Here is a 20,782-nt window from a genome sequence, read left to right as displayed (position 1 = left end):
AAAAAACCCAGGATCCTCATTTAATAGTATTGAGATCAGTGTTACCTAATCCTGTCCTGGAGGACCACCGGCCAGTCAGGTTTTCAGTATAGCCCTAATGGAGCAAATTTGCATGCCTTTCACCTCCATTAGATGCCAATCTCTCATGCATATTCATTAGGGTTATCCCCAAAACAGGACTGGCTGATGGTCTTCCAGGACAGGGTTGGGAAACGCTGACTTAGATCCTGGTAAGAAAATAAAAAAGCAGGATCTTCAGGCTTTTCCAGGATCCGACTGCCTTAAGAGCAGACCTCCTCTTTTGCTATGTATTTACATGGAGCCCCCAGCAACTTCTTATTTCCTTCCCTGCCGGTCCGCCCACACAGGAAGAGAAGAGCCTGTCATAAGGGGCGGGACCGACAGAGAGGATCGCCCGGATTCTCGTTTAACGCAATTGAAATCCGGGTCCAAAGAGAGAGGTAAAACCAGGATTTCCCGGATTTCTGTTTACCTACTCCTGTCCAAATATGCGGTTGCCGTGTTAATCCTGTCAGAAATAAAGGTTAACAAGAAATAATATAAGGTGATATCTTAGGTCTCGTCTCTGACTCCCGAAGGCCGGTCAAGGAATGTATTTATTTTAGTCCAATTAAATAAAAAAAAAAGTCATCACTGTACATTATTTATTTTGTTAGCTTCTATTTCTTAGCATCCACGTGGCTTAAAACGGCAACCACACACGACTTGTTTTTTGTTTTTTTAATCTTTATTGATTTTCAAACTTTGACAATGCAATACAATTAATTGAACATAAAATACTGCAGAAAACGCACTATTAATTACACAAGTAATACATAAATCATTTTCTCCCACCTCCTCCCAATTATTAATACAATAAGACATATTATGGGACTACAATATTATAATTAAGTAATTTTAATCCTCAAAATACACCTCCCTCCCCCCACCCATCCAAGCACTGTTGTTAAAAAAGTACAGTATTGACTTTTTTTGTTGTTTTCAAATAGTTATTGAAATTTTAGATTGTTTTAATGCAAACGATTCATAAACATGAACATAAGAACAAGAAATGCACACATGCTTGTATGTCTTTATTTTTGTTTGTAAGCCTTTATTTCTGTATATTTTAAAACATTGAGCCTGGCTAATTTATTAAGGGCTCCGTAGATGGAAACCCGGTCAGTCGGAAAATCACAAAATCTCCAGATTTCCCCTAAAGGGGTTGCTCTGGCAGCTGTGTTGTCCTGGGCGGGGGGGCGGGGTCTGAGTTCTTGTCCGGAGGACGACGGTTGTGATGAGTTTCGTCAGTTTTTATTTTCTGTGTAAACTGCATGCATCTTAGCTATTTTTTTTTTTTAAGTCTTTGATATTTGGCTAAAAGAGTAATCAGAAAGAATGCTGTGGTGATTACATCACTTCCTGGGGTTGTGGCTTTTACTAAGTTTCGTTTCTTGCCTAAGGTCAGTTAGTTTCATTTCGTTGCAAGCAGGTGCTCGGCTCTTGTTCTGGCGCTTTGCTCAGTCTGTTCCTAACACAGGATGGATAACAAGCTGGAGGCAAAAGCCTGTGACCCTTTTACTTGTTCTGTTTGCCTAGAAGTACTGAAGGATCCTGTTACAATTCCCTGTGGGCACAGTTTCTGCATGGAGTGTGTTAGAGGATATTGGGATAATGCAAACAGGGCTGGCTGGGAAGTCAGTTGCCCTCTCTGCCGGATCAGTTTTCCTTTCAGACCTGAACTTAGGAAAAATCTTACCCTGTGTGAATTGCTGGAATGCCGGCAGCCAATGAGGCAGGTGGCGGATACAGAGGTTCCACCGTCTTCCCAAGATGTTCTGTGTGACTACTGCACTGAAGAACAGAAGAAGGCTGCAAAATCCTGCCTATTCTGCATGGTTTCATACTGTGCTTTTCACTTGCAACCTCATTACAGGAATTCTGTTTTCCAGAGCCACCAACTGGTGGCTCCTGTGAGACACATTGGAAGTGTGTGTAAAGTCCACCTGCAACCCATGGAGGGCTTCTGCAAGACTGATCAGATATGCATTTGCCAGGAATGTGCATGCCAGGACCACCAAGACCATGAGGTGGTGCCAGCAGAGCAGGAAAAAGCTGAGAGAGAGGTAAGCTATGACAATCTCAGGTTAGGAGGAGGGGGGTTAGTCTCCAGAATTCATATTTTCTTTGCCACTAAGAGGTTCATCTCCAGTTTGTGTCTTTTGCCCTCCGTTCTAAGGTCGCTGTCTGGTGTGTAAGGCAGCTTCACTGCAACCCCTGGCTAAATGACACAACCCTCTCAATGTGACATCCCTAAAGGATGCATTTTGAAGCAGATTGTGTAAATTAATAATGTGGTGATGTTGCAGCAGCTTATACTCAAAAGATCTAATGCAAATTGTCTAGCCCCATTAGCAAAACTTTTTACAAAGATATAATCTGATATGCACCATATTTAACTACTGATTTGGATTTTCCCAAGGCGTAAACTTCTCTATGAAGAGTTCTTGGATTATGGCTGCTGACTTTGGAGTTTTTTGACTATTCAGATTTCTCATGGAAGATGTTTCAGATCTGTTTAATGGTGCAGTCCATAGACTTTGTTGGAGATTTGGGTTAATTTCCCAAACCTACCTTCTGTTTCCTGCGTCACATAAGGCTGGGGATGTTACAGAGGGACTCTTTGCAGTGCTGAATGGAGGGAGTGTTAACCTTCACACAAAAGTGACACCTAGGGAAAATTTAGCAAATGTCACCAAAAGTTAGATGCTGGGAAGATCCACACTAATAATATTCTGTAAGGGCCATCTCGCACAAAACGAGAGTGCCCTTTGCAGAATACTAGTATAGTATGCATCTCGTGTCTATCTTTGCTGGCACCCAACTAATGTCGGTTAACCATGCAAATGACATTATTCTATAACATTTGTACCTAAATCCTGGGAACACTCATGTAGAGGCCAACCAAGTTTCAGTTTTGCTGCCAAAACTCTTAATTCTGTCCTTTTTTTCTGGTAGTTTTTTTTTTTGTGGGGGGTTGGTCTCAGCCAAAATAAAAGTGTATTTTTGGCTGAAACAGACGCTCTCTGGTGCTTCCCCTCTCCCTCCCACTCTGCAAATAGGTCTCGTCTGAGGCCCCACCTCCACCCTTGGGCTTACCTTAAAATGGCAGTTCCTAAACTCTGGGCTGCGGCACCCTAAGATGAACTCGCAGGGCACTGCGGCATATTTTCTCCACTTCCGTTCTGCCACCACCCAAGCTGCTGCTTCTCTAAATAAGCAGCAACAGTGGAAAACCAAACTGTAGCCATCAAGGGTCCAGACTCTCCATACCTGCAGCTGATGGTCCTGCCCCCTTAGACATCACTTTTTTTTTCGGGGCACAGCTGGCAGCCACATGAATGAAGAGCCCTTCCCCGCAGTGGCTGTAGTTTGTTTTGCTACTGCTGCTGGTCTAGAAAAGCAGCAATGGCAGGGGGTAGGGGAGAAACAGAAGGGACTTGGGCTGGTCGGAAGGGGGAGTGAGAGAAGGAGGGCAGGCGCTGGATGGAAGGGGGAGTGAGAGAAGGAGGGCAGGAGCTGGATGGAAGGGGGTGAGATGAGGAGGGTATGTGTGGAAATGCCAGCTGAAGCATGCCACTAATTTGCTTGGGCCTTGGCCAGCAAGCCTCTTCAGCTTGGGCATCCCCACCAGCATAAATAGGACTCATTACCATAGGGGGCGGGAGACCTGAGAGGCAACGTGTAGCATAGGAGTGCCATGACCCAAGAAAATTTGGGAACTACTGCCTTTAAAGCATTGGTGGTGCAGTGGGGGCAGGAGTGATGAGAGATCAGCACCAGCTCCATTGTCAATATGGCTGTTGTATAAAGAAAAACCTTAAGTAGCTTATTTAAAGTGGTTTGTTAACATAATGCCTTTTTCCAAAAAAAAGTCTCAGAAGCCTGAAATGTTGAAAGGAGTAGAGGACCAGATCCAGAAATTAGAAGCCAACATCACCGAGACCAGAAAGGCTATGGATCTTGCACAGGTATGCTGAATTTCTTTAGCCTATTTTCCACAGGGTTTACTGATTTTTGGGTTGTTCTCGAAGAGCACACCTGTACTTGAGCAGGCTTTGTTTCATTGCAACAGCACATTCCCAACGACCCACCTAAGTCCTCTCTCAGATCTCTCGCCCCCTCCCTCCAATACAAAACCCACATAAAATCTGAAAAGCAAACTAGAAAACCATGAGCAGCTAACCCCCCCCAACTTGAGCAGTTTTTTCTGATCATTTTCAAAGCACATAGACTTACAAAGTTACCTAGTAACATATGTAAGTCTTAAATTCTTTGAAAATGAGCCTCTTTAGTTTTCCAGACCTCTTTGCTGTCTTTCAGATTGGCTCCATAACTATATTCAGGTAGCAATAATACAGTCAGTCTATTAGCAATTTAGCCAATGGCTCTGGCCTAGGTGCAGCTCACAGTAGCATCTGGTGGTTGGTCAAAGTACACTGAAGATAACTCTGAATGAAGTTGCTTGAGGGTGATAAGGAAGGAAACTGAAAATAGTTGAGGGTGTACAAGGAGAGAGTTTGAAAGAGGCAGTAGAAAGAACTAGAATTAGCTGAAGTATAACAGAAAATTACAAGTTTATACTGGCATACAAGATAAGTATTATTTCAGAGTGAACACAGCTACTAGAGAATAGGGAAACCCACCCTGAGACTTTTAAATGCTCTCCCTCATTCTTTCTAGATACCTTTGTCTTGTTTTGTCTGTCTGTCTGTCTTTACAAGACTGAAGATGCCACAAAGCAGGAAGTCATGTATACTGTACAGTGCTATATTTAAAGTATTTATAATCCACCTATCAAACCTAAGTGGAGCACAAAAAAGCACCCATAAAATCATTATCACAAAATACACAATAATAAAATCTAAAACAAAACACAGACATAAAATCTAATCTAATCTAATCTAATCTAAATCTTGGGTTTATATACCGCACCATCTCCGCAGATGGAGCTCGACACGGTTTACATGGTTAGGGAAGGAACGGAACTCCAGTGGAATTATATAAGTATGAGAGAAGAGAGGTTGGTGTGAGAGTGCCAGGAGCGGGACGGGGTTACGTTCTGGAGAAGAGCCAAGTCTTCAGATGCTTACGGAATGGTAGAAGGGGGCTCAAATTGCGGAGAGGGGAAGGGAGACTGTTCCAGAGCTGAGTGATTCTGAAAGGGAGGGAAGAGCCAAGTTTACCAACAAGGGAGATGCCTTTTAAGGAGGGGTAGGATAGTTTTAATTTTTGAGTGGATCTAGTGGAGGTTGGATTTGAGGAATTCCAGGATAGAGGGATAAAAGGAGGAAGGATACCGTGGAGGATCTTGAAGGTTAGGCAGGCACATTTAAAGTAGACCCTGGAAATAACGGGAAGCCAGTGGAGTTTGGATAGGAGCGGTGTGACATGGTCAAATTTACTTTTTGAGAAGATAAGTTTGGCCGCGGTGTTCTGGATTAGTTGGAGTCTGTGGAGGCTTTTCTTTGTTAAGCTTAGGTAAATGGAATTGCAATAATCCAATCTGGAGAGGATAATGGATTGTACGAGGACGGCAAAGTGTTTTTGGTGGAAGCAGGATCTCACTTTCCTCAGCATGTGAAGGCTGCAAAAGCATTTTTTTATCAGGGAGTTGAGGTGGTCGTTGAAGGATAATGATGAATCTATGGTGATGCCCAGAACTTTGCTAGAGAATTCCAGCTGTAGAGAGGAGCCTGTGGGCAGTGGGATGGAAGTGGGTAATTGATCAAGTTTAGGGCCGAGCCAAAGTAGTTTAGTTTTGGACTCGTTCAATTTCATTTGTACAGTGTGAGCCCAGGATTGAAGTTTGGTTATGCAAGAAGAAATGTTAGCTGCGAGATTGGTGAGGTTCGCGTCGGTCTCGATGAGGACCAGGATATCGTCGGCGCATTAGAGAATAACATAGGGAGAAAAAATCTGTCCCCTTCACCGCCCTGTCCCCTTCATCGCCCCGTCCCTGCAGCATCTACCCTTCCCTCTCGCCGCCTCACAGCCCTTCAGTGGCCTGAGAATCTCCCTCCCTCCCCCTTACCTTCGTGGCGAAAAGAAACTTAAGGGAGGAAAGGCGTGCGATCCCTTCCCTCCCTCCCTCCCTACCTCTGGCCAAATCTATCTCCCTACCTCTCTCCCTCCCCCTTACCTTCGTGACGCTTTAGAAAAGAAACTGATATAAAGTTTCAGCATATGCGGATGATATATTGCTTTATTTGAGAAATCCGGAATCAACCATTCCATGTTTGCTTGAATTGATAGAGAAATTTGGAAAATTTTCAGGTTATAAGATAAATTGGAATAAATTGGAGGTTCTCCCATTAAATATACATTGTACAAAAGGTTTATTTGATCCATTTTCTTTTATTTGGAAGGAAGATGGTTTAAAATATTTAGGAATTTGGATTGCAAAATCAGTGGATGAAACAATGAAAGTTAATGAGAAAAATTTATTACAGAAGGTAACAGAAATGTGTGAGCAATGGAATCCTTTGCATTTATCTTGGTGGGGGAGAGTACAAACTGTAAAAATGATGATTTTGCCTGTAGTTTGTTACCAAATGGGAATGATACCAATTTTCTTTCAGGGGTCTTTTTATAAAAAGTTGAATAGGGCTTTAACAAAATTTATTTGGCTAGGTAAAATTCCTAGAATTGCTTTAGTGTCTTTGCAAAGACCAATTGTGGAGGGAGGGGTAAATTTTCCAAACTTTTATAGGTATCATCAAGCCTATATTCTGCGTCAAGGTATGTATTGGATCCTCCCAGAGCCCACTGATAATATACCAGATTGGTTTTGGTTGAATGGAGACTCATGTTTCCTTTGCATCTTGGTCATGTTGTTAGTATCCAAATGCCAAGGTTATATAAGAACACAAAATATTTGTTGATACCTGGAAAACTTTACGATATATAAGTAATCTAACTCCTATTCCAATAAATAAATCAACAACTCAAACGATTTGGCTAAACCCTAAGATCAAGGTCGGCGGTTTTAAAATCATCTGGAAACATTGGATGTTGGCAGGAATACGTATTTTAGAAGATGTAATAATAAATGGCAAACTGCTTGAGTTTTCACAATTGCAACATAAATTTGGTTTAAATAAATTGCAATATTTTAGATGGTTGCAATTGAAGCAGGCCATTCAGGCAGGGTTCTCTGAATGGAATAGTCTTATTAATTATCATAGCCTAGAATTCTTCTGTTTTCAGATGGACTCTATGGGTCACCAGGCCGCAAGGTGGTATAAATTAATATCTGAATTTGTAAATAAAAAAACAAAACATACTCTTAGGAATATTTGGAGCATTGAGATTAAGCACCAGATTACTGCATCTCAATGGCCATGACTTTGGTCTTGGAGGTTAAGATGTACAGTGTCGGCATCTATGAGACAAACCTGTTTTTTTCTTTTGCATAGAGCTTTTTGGACCCCTGTTCGCTTACAAAAATTAGATAGCTCTAGGTCTAATAGATGGTGGCACTGTCATCTGGAGGCTGGGACATTAGATCATCTATTATTTTATTGTCCATTCATATCACTAATTTGGAATTCAATTTGGCCTCAAATAAATAGGATGTTGGAAAATCCAATAGCCTTAACTTATGATACTATCTTATTCGGCACAGCAATGAGAGCAAAGAGTCAAATTTCTTCAAACAATAACAAGCTTTTATTTATATTGACTGGGGTAGTAGCAGTACAACAAATTACATATAACTGGAAAAATTACGATAGGTTAAACTATAACTTCTGGTGGAATTCTGTATGCCATATATATAAAATGGAGCGAGCATTAGCAACACAGAGAGGCTATTTTGGCAAGTTTCAGAAGATCTGGGGACCATTATCAGATTTCTGTAATGAATGAAATCATTTTCCCATAATAAAATTACTATTAAGAAGGGAGGGGGGTGGGTTTCAATTTATATTCAATTTATCTCATAAAATATTTGTCAATATTTTATTATACTGTTATGTGTATTAGGGGTGGAGGGAAAACAGGGGTATAAATTTTAACAACAACTATTATACACATTGGGTAATACCTATATTTCAATTATTATTGTTTATAAGTACAGAATAATATATTGTTTTACAGTAGTACATGAAAGGAATTCAAGTGTATGTTTGATGAGATTGTTTAAATTTCTATGTTACACTTGTTGATGTATGGAAATGAATAAAAAATTTAAAACAGAAAAAAGAAAAGAAACTGATGCCGCCGAAGCCTGCCTGTGCCGCCACCCTGCAGTCACATGTGTGTAGGCGGAAGCTTCATCTCTGACACAACCGGAAGTTGCGTCAGAGGAGAAGCTTCCGTCCACACACACGCGACTGCAGGGCAGCACAGGCAGGCTTTGCTGGCTTCAGTTGATTTTCTAAAGTGCCACGAAGGTAAGGGGGGGGGGGGAGGGAGATAGATTTGGCCGGCGGTCGGGAGAGGGCTGCACGCTATCGGTGACCGCGCACCTTCTTTCCCTTAACTGCGGGGGCAAGGCCGTTCACCGCTCCATGGGGCGGTGGATGGCCTTGTCCCTGTGCCCGCAGTGAGCACTCCCCCCCCCCCCCACTGTTTCGGTGGGTTACCCTTGCTAGCCATAGGTAACTACCACTGTGTCATTCTCTACTGTGCATCACAGTAATGTTAGCTGATTTTGATATTTCTCCATATGCCTCCTGAAACAACAGTTTTTATGATCTCGTATCCCCCTTGTAGCACTATATAAATGTTTAGTAATGCTAGTAATGTATATTGTTAGATTTATCTAAAGGAGATTTTTGTTCTCTTCACTCTTCAAGCTAATGCAAGAGGCAAATAGACTGGAATATGCTTCATGGGGCATGGAGATGTCAGAATGTAGAATTTGTTTAATTTTTTATAACTAGAGCACAGCGTTGAAGGAGAAGGAGGAGGTACAGAAACATCATGATGAAGCTGTTAGAATTCTAGAGAAATACCAAGAGGAAATGATTGGATTGATAAAGAGCGAAGAGAAGTCAATACTTGAGGAGCCTGAAAAGAATTTAAGGCAACTGGAAGCAAGATACGACAATCTGAGACAGCTGAAACAGCAAGTGGAGCAAGTTCCTAGTACAGACACGGTATCCTTCATACAGGTAAATTGGGAAGGTCTTTCCAGAGAATAAGATATGTATAGTACGGACTATAGAGATGTCTACAAGTTGTGATCACAAAATACTGTGAATGTTTAAATTTTAAAAAAATTTATTACAGTAAAGAACACATTGCCATTAATCCCCCTCAAAATATTCCTCCTCACTTTGAACACACTTATCCCATCATACATGCCACTTTCTGAAGCAGTTCTGGAAGTCCTCTTTTGTGTTTTTGCGCTGTCACTTCTGCCTCGACGTCCTGAATCAATTCAAAACGTTTGCTTTTCATGGTCATTTTGACTTTGGGGAAGAGCCAGAAGTCACACGGCGCCAGATCCAGTGAATAAGGTGGATGAGGACACGCCATAATGTTTTTATTTGAGAGAAATTGCCATACCAGAAGCAATGAGTGACGCGGAGCATTGCCATGATGGAGGATGAAACCGTTTGCCCATTTCTCAGGTCATTTTCTACGGGATGTTCAGCTCCTCAGAAATGTCCATAATTGTCAATTGTCTGTTTGATCAAATCATTTTGCTTACTCTTTCAGTGTTCTGGATTTTTGATGTTGGACATACCAATCTCCTCCTCTTCAACTAATTCATAACCATTACGAAATTACTCAAACCACTTGTAAACTATCTTCATGGTCACTGCAGCATCATTATAAATTAATTTTAACATTCTATATGTTTCTTTAGCACTTTTTTGCAATTTGAAACAAAATTTCATATTAATGCATTGTTCGTGATCCATGATTTATGACCCACTTTAAAATACACCTTCTCTCTTGGGCTGGTCACCGCCCTCAGGTGGGGAAGCAAGTCCTTTATTTGAGCAAATGTGAGGGAGGGTTGGCGGTTCCCTTCCTGTTAAATTATTATCAAGCTGCACAGTTACGAGTGATTATTGAATGGCAGGCTAAGGACTCAAAGCCTTGGGTGGGGATTGAGCAATCTTATGTGTGTGTGGAGGGGTTGGGGTGGGGCTGCTCCCTGTAGTCTTTCCTCTGTGGTGACACCTTTGCGGGTATGGAGGACGGTACAAAGATCCATGTTACAGAATAGGCATTATTCTTGGTTTGCCCCTTTTAGATATAACCCGGAATTTGCACCTGGTCATAGTGAGAGGGAATTTGCAACATGGGAATCTAAGGGTTTGATGTGTGCAAGTCAACTGTGTGATATACTGGATTTTTCACTTCATAAAATGCACTTTTTTCCACCCAAAATTGGGTGGAAATTTCAGTGCATCTTATGAAGAGAAGGTAACTTTTTTTTTTTTTTTAACACCCCCATCCACCCACCCCAGTGTACCTTTTTAAAATGACCCACTCATTGGAGGTACTCGGACTGACTGCTGACTGCCGTTGCTCCTGCTCACCGACGCTACTCCCTGCTGGCTGTCGCAACTCAAAGGAAGGGCCAGCACAGCGATTGCACATTGCCAGCCCACAAGCCGTCTCCCAGACGTCAGAACTGACCTTGCATATCAATAAGAACCTTTACCTTCCTCACAGAACCTTAATTAACATCTAATTCAGGTCAGAAGTACTGCTTTTTGCTTCTTATGGCAAAGATAGAAGCTAACTTTTTGTTTGTTTTAAACAGAAAGTTTGAGCTCTGCTCCTAACTTTAATGCTTTTAGACTGTTACAGTTAAGGTTCTACCTATCATAAAACATTTCACATTTAAAACTATGGGAAAAGGATTGTATGCTCTATTAACTAGTTCTAAAGTTTGTCTTTCTGTGTTTTTAATGAAGACTAAGCCAGACCCTGCCATGCCTGCCAGAAAGTTCAAGTTTAAAAGCTATAAAACTATAAAGACAGTTATACTATGGAAACTAGCTAAGTAAAGTTTGCTCTTTTAACATCTAAGCTGTCTATGTAAAGGAACCTACAATTTAGCTTTTATCCCCAAAATTATCAAAGCTCAGAGCAAAAAAATGTATACTTACCCAGAGAAATGTCCTCCTCTTCTCAGAAAGAGAAATATCCTGTCATCTTAAAAAGAATACATAAAAAAGACAATATATTTTGCTCTTACTGGGTTCTTCCCCTTGATGAGTGTTCAACTGCTTGTATCCCCCAGGTCAAGGAACCCTATCCTCCAGCTGACTTTGCAAAATTGCAAGTTCCCCACCTCCTTCTTATACCCAGAGCAAGCCAAGGTCTTCAGGGACATTTCTGCCTTGTTGTTCTTGACATTCTTTGTGGTGTCAGCTGAGCTACAACATCCCTTTACCCCAGCAGCTGATACACGCATGCACACACATGGCAAGCAACTAAGACAAACCCACAGATCAAGTAATATATATTTATATTTATACTAGTCTTTAAGCCCGTTACATTAACGGGTGCTAGAGTAGATATCTGTCTGTCTGGGTATTTTTTTCTTTGTCTCTCTCTCCTTGCACGCTGCCTGTCTGTCATTTTTTCTGTCTGTGAATCTCCCTGTGTCCTCAGTGCCTCCTTCCTATGTCCATAGTGCCCCCAGTGCCCCTTTCTATGTCCTTAGTGCCTCCTTCCTCCCCTCACCCCCTCCAATGCCAGCCTGCCTGCCTGCCCCCTTCCATTGAACCCCCCCCCCCCGATGCCAGCCTGCCTGCCTCCCATCCCCCTGAGTAGCATGTTTCCATGGAAACCACCTCACCCCCTGATGCCAGTCTGCCTGCCATTGAAACCCCCTTACCCCCCTCCGATGCCAGCCTGCCTGCCATTGAAACCTCCCCACCGCCCTCCGATGCCAGCCTGCCTGCCTACCTCCCATTCCCCTTCCATTGAACCCCCCCCCGATGCCTGCCTGCCTGCTTCCCATCCCCCTGACCAGCATATTTCCATGGAAACCACCCCACCCCCCTGATGCCAGCCTGCCTGCCTGCCTTCCATTGAAACCCCCCACCATCCCCTCCGTTGCCTGCCTCCCCTTCCATTAAACCCCCCCATGCCAGTCTGCCTGCTTGCCCGCAGCATGTTTCAATGAAACCCCCCACACCCCTCCGATGCCAGCTTCCCTGTCTGCCTCCCATCACCCTTCTATTGAAATCCCCCCATGCCAGCCTGCCTGCCTGCCTCCCAAAAAGAGCTGCCTGGCATAAGAATTATAACAATGCAGCCCCAGCTCTTCTCCTTCTTTCAAATACAAAAACCATCTCGCCAGCTCTTAGCACCGCTTGTAGCATCTCCTCCCCCACCGCCACCCAGCAACTGAAGCACAACGAATCGGGCCAGGCCGCACTCACCCAGGCCTGCCTCTCCAACTGACTGTGTAAAGCGGAGCCCCTTAGCTTCTGCACCATGTGCGTGATAACAAATGGAAGCTCCCCTTCGCTGTGTAGCATGCCGGAACGCTGCTTTCACCTCCCAGAATTGGCAGCTTCCTGTTGCTGAGCAACCGAAGGGAGGTTCAATCGGCCTCTCCCACTTCACCAAAGCAATGAAGAGCAAAGAGTGAGAACTCACGCGCACAGACAGAGGGGTGGGGCGTGTTACTGGTGTGCCTAGGGTGGGGGGGGAGGGAGAGATTCGCGGGGTGTTAGTGGTGTGTCTAGGCGGGGGGGGGGGGGGTGGAGTCGCAGCTGTTACCTGGCCGATCCTTACATAGAAACATAGAAAGATGACGGCAGAAAAGGGCTATAGCCCATCAAGTCTGCCCACTCTACTGACCCACCCCATTTAGTCAGAGTGCTAATGACCTAGTTCCTTAACTCGACCCTCGTAGGGATCCCACGTGGATGTCCCATTTATGCTTAAAGTCGAGCACGCTGGTGGCCTCGATCACCTGCACTGGAAGTTTGTTCCAGTGATCTACCACCCTTTCTGTGAAGAAATACTTCCTGGTGTCACCATTAAATTTCACTCCTGTGGCCACAGACCTACAGATCATGGAAGCACGCAGTTAGGAGTGCGCATGCGCGGCTAAGGTTTTATTATATAGGATTCATTTTGAAGGCAGTTTGGTATATTCAAAAGATACTCACAGAGAGAGATTTATTAAAACATTTTCAAATGTTTGACTAAATATTTATTTATTTAATTTGTTTTCTATCTCATTTTCCCTATCGAGCTCAGAATGGGTTACAGGTTAACAGGCTACATATTTGTCTAAAACTGAAAACAAATAATTCACACAAAGGCTTTACGAGCATCGAGACTTTATTAAAAGAGCTGGAAGGGAATGGGTGACACTATGTCCCAGAGCTGCCATTACCTTCCTCACATTCCACACTGTATGTCTCCTTTGAACAAAACCAACCTGGTCCAGATTTAATCACCCCTGGCAATAAAGAAGACAAGCGAAAGGCTAAAATTTTTGCTATTAGTTTAAGTTCATAATTTATCAATGAAATTGGCCATTAGGAATCCACAAAAGCTGGATTCCTATCGGATTTAGGGATCAGCACTATGTGAGCATGATTAGAATGGGTAGGAAAGGTACCAGCTGACACAATCCTAGCAAAATAGGCCTCCAATGGTTCAGCAATTTGATCCTGCTAAATTTTATAAAACTCAGAAGAAAGACCATCTGGTCCAGGGGCATTTGAAAGCAGAGAGTCTTTAATGACCCTCCTAATTTCCAGAACCATGATTGGTTCATGTAGAAGCTGGCTATACTTCCCCAGAAACTGTGGCAAATGTAAAGAGTCAAGAGGCCAAAGCACTAGAAGAAGACTGTTGCTTGGAGTAAAACTCCTGGAAATGTTGATTAAAGATCTCAGTTAGACACTCCCTATCTGTGATAAAAGTTTGTTGTTGCAAGATCTCCTTACAAAAATGAGGGAGAGCCAATAATTTACCAGAATGATTACCATATCTATAAAATTGATGGGACGGCATAGTATGTTCATGAATCTTAACCTGAAGAGCTACTCGGGCTACCTGAAGTGAGTCTTTATCCTTCTGAGTTCTAGATTTAGTCAATTGATGTTTGTAAGCATCTTTTTTTTTTTTTTTTTTTTTTTTTTGCAAATATAACAGTTCCCATGAATGTTTTTTTTTCTAGGCTACATACGCTATGGTGTCTCCACAAAGTACTGCCTTAGCCGTTTCCCATAACAATACCGGGTCTGATGTGGCAGGGGCATTATCCAGCAAAAATTGATTCTATTTTTGAATTATGTATGCCCTATAATGCTGATCCCAATAAAGAAAATGGGGAAATTTCCACAGACCGGTTTGGTTCCCAAGTTGTATACTTTACACCTCCACCTACACCACTGCATGATCTGAAATAGTGGGTGTTTCTATCTCAGTTCTGACTACTTGGGGGGGGGGGAGAGGAAGTAACCAAAATGTAATCAATTCTAGACATGGTTGGATGGGTAAAATCTTCTTCCACTGGATGACAAAGCCTCTAGACATCAACCAAGTCCAGAACATGACAAAACTAAGTATAAAGTCTCTCACTGGCCTGTAATCTGCAGGAGAAGCCCCACCCATATCCAGATCAAGGACAATATTAATCACCTAGCATCATTATGGGAAGATGTTGAAATGAAGCACATAGACCTATCAACTGTTGGAAAAAATCCATTGTTAAACACATTTGGGGCATATATGTTCACTATCACCAGCTCCTGACCTTGAACATCAAGATAAAGGAGCAAGTAATGTCCCCCCTCATCCTTAATAATCCTATTGATAGTATACGGAAGATATTTGCTAACAGTATCACAACTCCTGCACTATGGGTTGTGCCCATGGAATAATAAACCTCCTTGACCCATCCCCATCCCAATTTTTCATGTTCACTATCGGACAAATGAGTCTCTTGGAGACAGACAGTATGCGCTCTCTGTTTTTCCAAATTCTGGAGAATCTTGGATCGCTTTACTGGCGAAGATCTGCAACGTGACATAATCAAGCTCGAGGAATGGGCATCGACATGGCAGATGAGGTTCAACGTGGATAAGTGTAAAGTGATGCACGAATACAGGATGTCCAGGGTGGTACTTGGAGAGACCTCCCAGGAAAGGGACTTGGGAGTTCTGATCGACAAGTCAATGAAGCCGTCCACATAATGTGCGGCGGCAGCAAAAAGGGCAAACAGAATGCTAGGAATGATAAAGAAGGGGATCACGAACAGATCAGAGAAGGTTATCAGTCCGCTGTACCAGGCCATGGTACGCCCTCACCTGGAGTACTGCGTCCAGCACTGGTCGCCGTACATGAAGAAGGACACGGTACTACTCGAAAGGGTCCAGAGAAGAGCGACTAGGATGGTTAAGGGGCTGGAGGAGCTGCCGTACAGCGAAAGATTAGAGAAACTGGGCCTCTTCTCCCTCAAATAGAGGACATTGAGAGGGGACATGATCGAAACATTCAAGGTACTGAAGGGGATAGACTTAGTAGATAAGGACAGATTGTTCACCCTCTCCAAGGTTTAATAAATATTTAATAAATTTAAATAAATATTTAATAAAGATTTAATAAATATTTGTTTTTATTTGATTTTTAGTACTAGTGTCCCTCCCTGATGAAGAGATGAAACTCGGGTCAAAAGTTGAAAGGGGATAGATTCCGTACAAACGTAAGGCATTTCTTCTTCACCCAGAGAGTGGTAGAAAGCTGGAACGCTCTTCCAGAGGCTGTTATAGGGAGGTCGCCACTTCAGATTAAATACAGATACCAATTGCGATTCCATGGGGGTGATATATTATATCCAGTGCCCATGCCGTAAAATATATATTGGGCAAACGATTCGTAAGACTAAGACTCGAATTATAGAACATCTGAACAGTATCCGCACTGGACGAGTCTCCGCCCCCCCCGGTACCCCATTGGTTGAGTGAATCTCACTCTATAGAGGATTTACAATATACAGTGTTGATACACATCAAACAATTTGAAGGGGACACCTCTAAACTTTGGATTCAAAAAGAACAGCGCTTTATTTACAACTGGCGAACTTTAATACCGGAGGGTCTAAATTCAGATATAGAATGGTTATGATTGTAGAGGATTGTGTATGGTTCAGTCTCCTTATTTTGACGACATTTCCGGTTCGGTCCAGAGTAGCCCCTCCTGTTAGTTTACCCTAAAAAATCAAGGTTCCTGAGGTCAGTGGGTTAGTTCTCCCAATGCTTTGGATTAGTCCTGTCCTAGTGAGCCTATAACAGGTATGAATTTGTATTGATTCAATTTGGTATAAGAGTTAAGCGAAAGCGGAACTGGACACATAATATGATATCCAGGCTTTTATCGTTATTTGATTTAATAAATATTTGTTTTTATTTGATTTTTAGTACTAGTGTCCCTCCCTGATGAAGAGATGAAACTCGGGTCAAAAAAACGGGGGGACAGGGATCATAGCAAGAATGGCTTACAACAGCTTGTTTTAATTCACCAGCACAGTTCTAAGGCACTTTATCACTATTGAGGATTAATGTTATACAATCAACCACCCGGCCCAGATAAGTACATTTTTATGGTCAGAGGATACAACATTGCACGTGGAGTGTTTTGTATAATAGGGTGGTCAGGGGACAGTGAAGGTGATGATGGTCTCCTTGTTAACCTCAATTTAGTGACATCACTAAAGCACTGGTTATAAGGTCTGAGCACTTCGCTACAACTTGATGAATAATTTATAAGATAGTTTAGAATCCAATTAGAGCTGTGATAATAGTAGTAGAAGATTTTCATCACAGGATACTGAAATTTATTTCCCTATTAGTTTATTTTGTAATTTAACAAGACATTTACATGGAAATTTTAAGTAAAAAGATACCTCAAGAGCTAAGACTCTTGCTCTTAATTTCAAAAGTTCTTTCCTTCTTAATTGCGTAGCTCTTGAGACATCAAGAAAAATTCTGACTAAATCTCCACAAAATTTTGTCAACCTGTTTTTGAAGTAAAGTTTCATAATTAACATTTTATCTATCTCACTCATGCATGTTAATACCATAGTGGACCTACTCTGGATAACATCCTGAGTATCTTCCAAAAACTTTTTTAGATTTATTTCTCTTGCTACCAGGTGATCCACTTCCTGGTCGGATTGTATTTTCTTTTGCGGAAAATAATAATTATTAATTGGGAAATTCTCCGGATTGGGTAATCCCAGTATTTCTTTAAAATATTTCCTTAACAAGATTTCGGGGAATAGTAAATGAGTCACTGGGAAATTAACCAAGCGTAGATTCCATTGATGAAATGGGTTGGGAACTGGCTTGGAGGTAGGCTTCAGAGATTAGTGGTGAACGGCACCCCCTCCGAAATGACGGAGGTAATCAGTGGAGTGCTGCAGGGCTTGGTCCTGGGCCCGATCCTATTCAACATCTTTATAAGAGACTTGGCAGAAGGGCTGCGAGGTAAAATAACATTATTCGCCGATGACGCCAAACTAAGCAATGTAGTGGGCAAAAGCACAACAGACATAAATTCAATGTCCGACAACATGATGCACGACCTACTCCTACTGGAGCGCTGGTCTAGGTCCTGGCAACTCAGCTTCAATGCCAAAAAATGCAAAGTCATGCACCTGGGCAGCCAAAATCCATGCAAGACTTACACCCTTAATGGCGAGATCCTAACAAGAGCTGAAGCAGAACGAGACTTAGGGGTGATCGTCAGTGAGAACATGAAGACTGCCAATCAAGTGGAGCAAGCTTCATCCAAGGCAAGGCAAATCATAGGTTGCATACGCAGGAGTTTCGTCAGCCGTAAGCCTGAAGTCATTATGCCATTGTATAGATCCATGGTGAGGCCCCACCTGGAATACTGTGTGCAATTCTGGAGGCCGCATTACCGTAAGGATGTGCTGAGACTGGAGTCGGTCCAGAGAATGGCCACCCGGATGGTCTCGGGACTCAAGGATCTCCCGTACGAGGAACGGCTGGATAAGTTGCAGCTGTATTCACTCGAGGAACGCAGAAAGAGGGGTGACATGATCGAGACATTCAAGTATCTCACGGGCCACATCGAGGTGGAAGAAGATATCTTCTTTTTCAAGGGTCCCACGGCAACAAGGGTGCATCCGTGGAAAATCAGGGGCAGGAAACTGCACGGGGACACCAGGAAATTCTTTTTCATTGAAAGGGTGGTTGATTGCTGGAATAGTCTTCCTCTTCAGGTTTTTGAGGCCAGCAGCGTGCCTGATTTTAAGGCCAAATGGGATAGACACGTGGTATCTATTCACAGAGAAAGGTAGGGGAGGGTCATTGGGGTGGGCAGACTAGATGGGCCGTGGCCCTTATCTGCCGTCTATTTCTATGTTTCAATACATATTTTCCAACATTTCTATTTTAGAATGTAACACCGTAGAATCCTTAACCGCAGATACTGAGACAGCTTGCAATGTATTACTTTGAGTTTCAACCACAGTTAGTCTTTTATCCAAAATACTTAAATTGGAATCCACATTCTCAAACTTTTGAGATACTGAATGTGAATAACCCACAGTTTGTTTCACTGACTCTCTGAGAAACCCTTCAACTCTAGATATACCTAACCATAAATCCTTAAGGGTAATATCTTGTTTTTCCACTGCCTTAGTGATGACATGAAGGCTGCCAAGCAAGTGGAGAAAGCTTCCTCCAGGGCAAGGCAAATGATGGGTTGTATCCGTAGAGGTTTTGTCAGCAGGAGACCTGAAGTCATGATGCCGCTATACAGGTCCATGGTGAGGCCTCACTTGGAATATTGTGTTCAATTCTGGAGACCACACTACTGGAAGGATGTGCTGAGAATCGAGTCAGTTCAACGAATGGCCACTAGGATGGTCTTGGGGCTCAAGGATCTCACGTATGAAGAAAGACTGAATAAACTGAGGCTGTACTCACTTGAGGAACGAAGAGAGAGGGGAGACATGATTGAAACGTTTAAGTACATCACGGGCCGTATCGAGTTGGAAGAAGATATCTTCTACCTCATGGGACCCTCGACCACCAGGGGGCATCCGCTGAAAATCAGGGGAGGGAAGTTCCATGGCGACACCAGAAAATACTTCTTCACTGAGAGAGTGGTGAATCATTGGAACAGACTCCCACTGCAGGTGATTGAGGCCAACAGCGTGTCAGATTTTAAGAGAAAATGGGGTAGTCACATGGGATCCCTAAGGGAGTGAAACCAGGGGGCAGGTATTTGGAATGGGCAGACTTGGTGGGCTATAGCCTTTTCTGCCGTCTTTTTCTATGTTTCTGCACCTGAAAATTCAAGTGGTTTAGGTATTTCAGAAAAATCTAGTTTACTTATCTGAGTGGAAGATACCCCTAATTCAGTGGGCATAATTTTCCCGCTAACACAGGTTATTGGATGAAGGAGGGGGTCCTTTCGAGGGGACTCATCGATGCTCCTGATGTGGGAGAGTTCATGTCCGGTAGGGGTCGTGAGGTAATTTCGGTAGAAAATATCAGATGTCTGTCCATAGGTCCTAAAACAGCAGGTATTGAGCTTTTAGGCTTAATTTTCCTTTTGCCCATGGTAACAGAATAAAGTTAAGAACCAATACTCTGACTCCCCGGCTCCTTGTTGCTCCAAGGGGCGGGACCTGCCCCTTAGGGCCACTCCCTGCGGCCACAACCGCGGCAGCATTTCAAATTTAAGGCAAATCCACGAGCAGGAAAGACGGACCCGATGACGTCAGAGGTCCGTCTTCCTCGATGCCTGCCTGATTTCTCCTCCGAGGCCAAGCGCTGCTGCAGGAGCACAGGGCAGCGTTCTAAATCTCCTCAGAGTGTCCCAACAGCTAAATGAATGCACTCCCCTCTTATCGTCTTATGAATTAATACCCGCCACATTCCACGAGCACACCCGCAAGACGGAGTTGCCCATTATCATACTAGAAATTGACCAGAAGCTGGACCCACCATTATCAATGTACTGAAATGAAACCATTGAGGGAATAAGCAGTCAGGTGGACAAAGGGGAACCCATAGACATCATTTACCTCGATTTTCAAAAGGCTTTTGACAAGGTGCCACATGAAAGGCTGCTTAGGAAGCTGTGGAACCACGGGGTGGGCGGGGATGTACACAGATGGATCAAGCACTGGCTGTCAGGTAGACTACAGAGGGTCGGAGTAAAGGGCCAATATTCTGACTGGCGGGGAGTCACGAGCGGTGTGCCGCAGGGATCGGTGCTGGGGCCGCTACTCTTCAACATATTTATCAATGACCTGGAAAAGGAGGCAAAGTGTGAGGTTATAAAATTTGCAGACGATACCAAACTCTGCGCCAGAGTTAGGACCAGGGAGGAGTGTGAGGAACTGCAAAGGGACCTCGATAAGCTGGAGGACTGGGCAAACAAATGGCAAATGCGCTTTAACGTAGATAAATGCAAGGTCATGCACATAGGGAAAAAGAACCCGTTGTTCGAGTATAAAATGGGGGGGAGATTGCTGGAAGACACCGGACTTGAGAGAGACTTGGGTGTGCTAGTGGATCCATCCATGAAACCATCCGCACAGTGTGCAGCAGCCTCGAAGAAAGCCAACAGGATGCTGGGCATCATCAAGAGGGGCATATCAACCAGGACGCGGGAAGTCATGCCGCTGTATCGAGCGCTGGTGCGCCCACATCTGGAATACTGCGTTCAATATTGGTCGCCGCACCTCAAGAAGGACATGGCAGTTCTTGAGAGAGTCCAAAGGAGGGCAACGAAA

General features: G+C 43.3%; 1 protein-coding gene across 5 annotated transcripts in view; it reads left to right on the top strand.

The window, feature by feature from the left end:
- The window catches only part of TRIM47 (tripartite motif containing 47), a 55,553-nt gene that overhangs the window by 237 nt on the left and 34,534 nt on the right, over nucleotides 1-20,782 (top strand). For 2 of the 5 annotated variants that reach the window (XM_033960099.1, XM_033960098.1), the window contains exons 1-4: nucleotides 168-461; nucleotides 1,600-2,126; nucleotides 3,936-4,031; nucleotides 8,949-9,179. In XM_033960099.1, coding sequence (XP_033815990.1) covers nucleotides 317-461; nucleotides 1,600-2,126; nucleotides 3,936-4,031; nucleotides 8,949-9,179 — 999 coding nt within the window. In that variant the 5' untranslated portion in view covers nucleotides 168-316. Of the gene's footprint in view, nucleotides 1-167; nucleotides 566-1,492; nucleotides 2,127-3,935; nucleotides 4,032-8,948; nucleotides 9,180-20,782 lie in introns of those variants that run through there. The other 3 variants (XM_033960102.1, XM_033960100.1, XM_033960101.1) reach the window with 3 other exon arrangements.

This window comes from Geotrypetes seraphini, chromosome 10, assembly GCF_902459505.1.
Source record: "Geotrypetes seraphini chromosome 10, aGeoSer1.1, whole genome shotgun sequence".
Lineage (NCBI taxonomy): Eukaryota > Metazoa > Chordata > Amphibia > Gymnophiona > Dermophiidae > Geotrypetes > Geotrypetes seraphini.
This window is presented reverse-complemented; position numbering and strand designations above follow the sequence as displayed.